This window comes from Saprolegnia parasitica, assembly GCF_000151545.1.
Source record: "Saprolegnia parasitica CBS 223.65 unplaced genomic scaffold supercont2.278, whole genome shotgun sequence".
In the NCBI taxonomy this organism is placed as follows: Eukaryota; Oomycota; class Saprolegniomycetes; order Saprolegniales; family Saprolegniaceae; genus Saprolegnia; species Saprolegnia parasitica.
Window position 1 is genome coordinate 40,415 of NW_012156672.1, and position 5,407 is coordinate 45,821.

At 55.9% G+C, this 5,407-nt stretch overlaps 2 protein-coding genes across 2 annotated transcripts; one reads left to right on the forward strand and one right to left on the reverse strand.

The window, feature by feature from the left end:
• Positions 1-1,206: 1,206 nt before the first annotated feature.
• Positions 1,207-1,953, reverse strand: SPRG_15509 (hypothetical protein; the record flags this gene model as incomplete). The annotated part of the gene is made up of 1 exon (XM_012355641.1): positions 1,207-1,953. One exon carries the CDS (start codon positions 1,951-1,953, stop codon positions 1,207-1,209), a length of 747 nt encoding a protein of 248 aa, XP_012211031.1.
• A 1,997-nt stretch (positions 1,954-3,950) lies between these two features.
• Positions 3,951-4,676, forward strand: SPRG_15510 (hypothetical protein; the record flags this gene model as incomplete). The annotated part of the gene is made up of 1 exon (XM_012355642.1): positions 3,951-4,676. The coding sequence occupies one exon, from the start codon at positions 3,951-3,953 to the stop codon at positions 4,674-4,676; it is 726 nt and encodes a 241-aa protein (XP_012211032.1).
• Positions 4,677-5,407: the final 731 nt, after the last annotated feature.

A 5,407-nucleotide genomic window follows, 5' to 3' on the forward strand; every position in this document is an offset into this window, starting at 1 on the left:
GCCTTCAAGTGGCGGAGTAGCTGCTTGCGGACCGAGAAGAACTGCGAGTAGCGCTTCTTGAGGACCCACCACGTCTTGGTGCCGGGGCACGTGACGATCATCGTGTAGATGGTAAAGGGGCCGCTGCCGTGGAAGGCAACGTTCATGGCGCTCGAGTGCACCTTGACTTGTTCATATCGTGTTCGTGCGCCGTCTTGAGGCGCTCGATCGAGGCGTCGTGCTCATGGGCAGCGATATCGTGGTAGAGAGACGTAATTGTCATGTCGGGCAGAGTGGTCCATGCGGCGTTGGGGGGTTGTAAGGTTGGTGGTGGAAGCGAAGCTCCGGGTGTCGCTGGCGTCTGCAGTCGAAGGCAAATTGAAAAATGACGGAATCAACGGCGCCGAGGCCCTCTGCCACATCGTCCAAGGCAGCTGCGCTATGCAGCCGAATTCTACGGTAGCCAATCAAACGGCGATGTGGACCGGACGTTACGGGTACCGATCGCTACACTAGCGGAATGCGCCAATCAAATGCGTCGACTTCGGTTGCGACATGCTGTGTTTGTATCTCGTCGTTTGTATTGGCATACTGAAACGCAGTTTGCTTCTTTTTTTTGGTTGCCAAAATTGCCAAAGGACCACATGCACCAGACGATTTGAAGGGAAGCGGCCTGTGAACCAGAAATTTCTGGGTGGCGACCGCAGGCGCCAATGAGGCGCCGCCATTTTGCTACTTGATGGATGCAATTGGCCATTGGCCCTTGACGTTGCAGGCAGCTGGGTTCTGATCTGACCTCATGTGGACGGGATCACTTTACGGCGGGCGAAGGCGTTTCTTGTGGCGCACCAATCTGGAACCATCTCTGTGCACGTGTCTTCTTGCACACAATTGACGAGCTAACGCGTATGGCACCTCTGGCCGCGTCAAAACAACCAAGCGGCAACCTTCACTCATACGCATCGCTCCAAAGGGTGCGAATGGCTGCGCAGGAACAAGCAATCGTCTTGCTTTCCAGCTCCTTCGGCAACGCCATGTGATGTGCCATCAAGCATTATCCACTTTTACAACATGCACGACAGTCCGAGGCAAGAAGACATCAACGCATCCTTTGTCAACGCATCGACCATCACGCCATCCTGCTTACGCGCCGAATGACGTCTTCCAATCAGTATAATTAACAGCTTAGTAAATAGGACGAATAGAATCAAGACGACGAAAGGCCGCTTAGAACAGGTACCCCTGCGTCGCGTCTTGGCGGCACAAGGGGCAGGTCGCGGACTTTTCGAGCCACCGGACTACGCACTCTTGGTGGAAGACGTGCTTACACGGCATTTGGAGCTTCGTTTCGCCATGCTCGTAGTCGCAGAGGCAGATTGCACATGCCTCTTCACAGCCACATTCCGTGTCCTCCTCCGTTACCGACGACGATTCGGGGGACACGAGGGCAATCGTGCGACGGAGCTCGTCGCGGCGCAGCGCGTCGGGGATGCTCAGGAAGTCTTGCACGAGGTCGTAGAGCTCGAGAAGGCTGTCTTTTGCGGCCGACGGCGCCAGCTGCAGTGCGCGCAACACACAGGCCTCGCGCAAGGACACAAGCATCGCCGTGTACTGCTTGAAGAGCGTTAAGCGTTCGAGGATCTTGCCGGCGTTGTGGATCGGTGTCAGCGGGTGTTTCTTCGGAAATGTCGGCGTGTGCACCGCACGCAGAACGATGCGGACATCGTCGCACGCACGCTTGGCAAGCGCTGCGAGCGTTCGGCGAAACGCGAGAAATTCCGAGTACCGCTTCGTGACGACCCACCACGTCTGGGTCGTCGGGCACGAGACGATGAACGTGTAGATGACAAAGGGGCCGCTGGCCGGCGAGACAACGTTCATCGCGCTGGGAAAGACCTTGAGCGCGCGCACCGCCTCGTCAAAGCGAGTGCGGTCGAGGGTTGTCTGCGGAAGGAGGTGGGCGGATGCGGCCATTGCGGTGCAAAAGAAAGAATGCTGCGACGTTGCGCTGCGAGGGTGCCCTATACTGAGCCAGAGTATACCGTATACGAAAATACTGTCGGGTTCTTTTTCTCGTTTTTGGTTGCGGAGGGTCGCCATCTGGTCTGCGGATCGTTGAACCTGAGGAAAGGGGCCTCCTCGCCATTGCTTGACGCATAGTCTCCCGCAACGGAATGGCAACGACAACTGGCGTACAAAGGTTTGCAAGGACATCCGCGACAAGCCGTGCAAGAAACCACGCACCGTCACCACCAACAACGCAGCATCCCCTGGGCGTTGAAGAGCGACGAGAGATGGCTCGGGCACGAAGCGAGCCAGTTCCGCCGATCAGAGTTAGTCTGGCGTGCTACTCGAGACGAGAATACTACGGCAGCTGGGTCTAGCAGGTGCGAGCCTCCCATGAGGTGTGAGGTACGCCTTCTACGAATGTGATACGTTGTGAAGTGGGATGGGAGGCATATCAAATTGACGGCAAGCGGATGCACCAACAGCGAGAAAACAGACACCGGTAGCAACTCAGAACAGAGTCGTTGGTTTGCCATCAAGCATGCGTCGCTGCAATGCGTGCGCTGGGTAATACATGTCAAAGCAACACCATGTCTTTGTCATTGGTATTTCGCTACTGCAGAACACTCTTCGATCAACGTGGCCTCGCACGCAACGAGCTAAAAGTACACGTAGGCACCTCACTTGGAAACAGTTCAGACGAATGGGCGGCCAAGCGCAAAAAATGAGTACTCATGTTCACGCTGCAACGAAGCGCCGAGCTCGTGCTTGCGAAATGGCCGAAAACGGCGAGCAACATGCACAAAATGGAAGTTCTCGCGTTGCAGGACATGCTGTCGGTGCGGGTGAGGACGACAACGCATGAGTTTGCTCAACTTGCCGTCTGATCTGTGTGATTGTGGTGGCGTTCCCCTGTCAAGCGTTACACCCAGATGTGGTATCGTATCCGGATTACGGATACTGGTTCCGCTCAATTATTTTCTAATGCTTTTTTCAAAATGTCAATCTAGCGCTTTAATGTCAACATCTGCATTGTCTATAACGTGCGTAAAGAACCCGTCAAGATTGCTAAGAATCAGCCACCCGGAATGACTCACACGACCAGACCAGGCCGTGATCTTCGGTCGCGTCGATATCAGCACAAGCCCAGTGGCACAAGCCATACCGTATTGCTGCACCAGGAGGCGGGTACCGGTACGTAGTCCAGCTAGGATGGCGGCTATGCAAACACATACACAGGACGTCACCTGCATTCTTCGGTTCAGTCGTGGTAGGTCGAGCCTTCGTGCTCACAAGTCAAGGCACCCACCTGTAGAAGTTGAGATTTTGTAGCATATCTATACCGGTACGATGGAGCTGCACCAAGAACGACTCCTTGGAACGGCTTGGCGAACCATGTCTTTGCCACATGGCGTGAGCGTCTCTGGAGATTCCCTCGTACTCCAAAATGCCATTGGGAAGATCTGGAACAAAGGGTCATTTGCTTGCGTTCAGTGCGCACTAGATGTGGATACACGCTCTTTTGAATTGTTGCTGGATGTGGTACGCCTCCAGTTGTGGACCGTACACGGTGTATTAGTCTGCCCCACGTTATCAGTGGTCGACTTCGGCTCGTCCATGAAGCAGCAATGGCATCGCATCGGTCAGCATTGTCGATCTGAATGCGTGCGGCGACAAGTACGACTGCCAGAATGAACGACCAAAATGGCATCCAAAGCGTTGCAACTTCAACTGTCGGCGTCTGATCTATGGTGCGGGCACATGGCTTTGCGAGTGCGTCAACTGCTGCGCGCTCTGATTGGCTTTTTTACGTCAGCGAAAGATCGCGGGAGATTCAAACACGATGGTGTCCGAATCTTTCGCGCCCTGTCACTCCGGCGAAATCACGCGTTTTGCAGATCGAAGACTGGGCTGTCATTTTCCTTCTACCTCCTTGCCTACCTGCCTCCTCGTCGTACTACCTCATGCTGCACGACGACAACTACAGCATCCAAGTCGCCATCACGAGCGCCAGCGTCTGCGGCTGCTACAACGAATTCACCTTTTCCGAGCCCTTCACAACGTACTCGGTGCACATTACGTGGGGTAGCACAAAGTGGATGCTCCAAAAGCGCTACTCGGAGTTCCACCGCCTCTACAAGCCGCTGCGCAAAGCGCTCGCGCCGTCGCTCTGGGCGACGTCGGCCAAGCACAAGAAGCAGGCGGCGCCAATCGTGCAAACCTTCTTGACGACGCCGTTTCCAAAGAAGCACTTGCGCATTGACACGGACGCCATCCGCGCCGAGCGCCGCGTCGGCCTCGCACGCTTCACCGAGGTCCTCGTCGCCCTCCGCTGGCACTTGCGCGCCCAAGATGCGACAACCGCGATCTTTGAGCTCGTCAATGCGTTCCTTGAAGTTCCCAAGCACCGTCAGACCCACGAAGCCCGTTGTTTGTCGCCACTGCCCCGCGTGTCGCGCGCCGGCACCGAGCTCGCGGTCGAAGACGATAGCGATGACAGCGGCGACGACGAAGGATGCGCGATTTGCCTCTGCGAATTCGCGTCCGAGGACGAGAACGACGAGGCAGCGACGAGCGTCACCTTGCCGTGCAAGCACGCGTTCCACGAACGCTGCGTCTTTTCGTGGCTTGAGCTGCACCAGTCGTGCCCCATCTGCCGCCAGCTCGTCGTGTACCAAGCCCGTGCCTAGTCGTGTTCCGTGGTGTCGTTCTCGCCTTTCCTTGTACAATTATCTTGTTGAATAATGTCAATGCACAGTGTAGTTCCGTTTTAAAGGCTCGCAAAGTCTCTCGGACGTGGGAGCGCTTTCATGGTGACGTCGGCAGACGAACCGCTCGGTCATATGAACGATTGGATACCAAACTCGCCTAAACTTGCTGGCATGCCTTTGTATGATGCAACTCATGGGCGGTGACGTTGTCGTCAAGTCCTTTGTCTTAGCTGCTGGCGACTCGGTCTTTCCTGGTCCCAATCCCTTGCCCAACTCGAGGACCGCTTTCAATCGCATTGAAATATACTCGTCCTCCGCATGCTCAGGTTGAGCTGGTAAGAAAGCAGTAGAAACTCGAATCAAGGAGCCGTTGCCTCGAGCTCGCTCGAGTCTGATGTGGGCTGACGCTCGGGACTGGGTGTCTATACATAGCCGTGACAACATTGTCCTACGGCAACGGTGACGTTGGCGGCCAACATGCTGGACCTTCGATATCGAAGAAGAGGCTACCCAACTGCACACTGTTGAATTGGCCTTTACGCGATGACCTTGACGCTCCACCCGCTCGCGTGGACGTACGGCTGCTTGGACGGAAGCGTCGGGTATGAGCGCCAAATACCTCGGCCGCTGGTCATGGCCCGCGACGCGTACTTGGCGCCAACCGCGTGCGTCCGCCGCATCTCGTACACGGCGTTGCCCAAGTACACGCT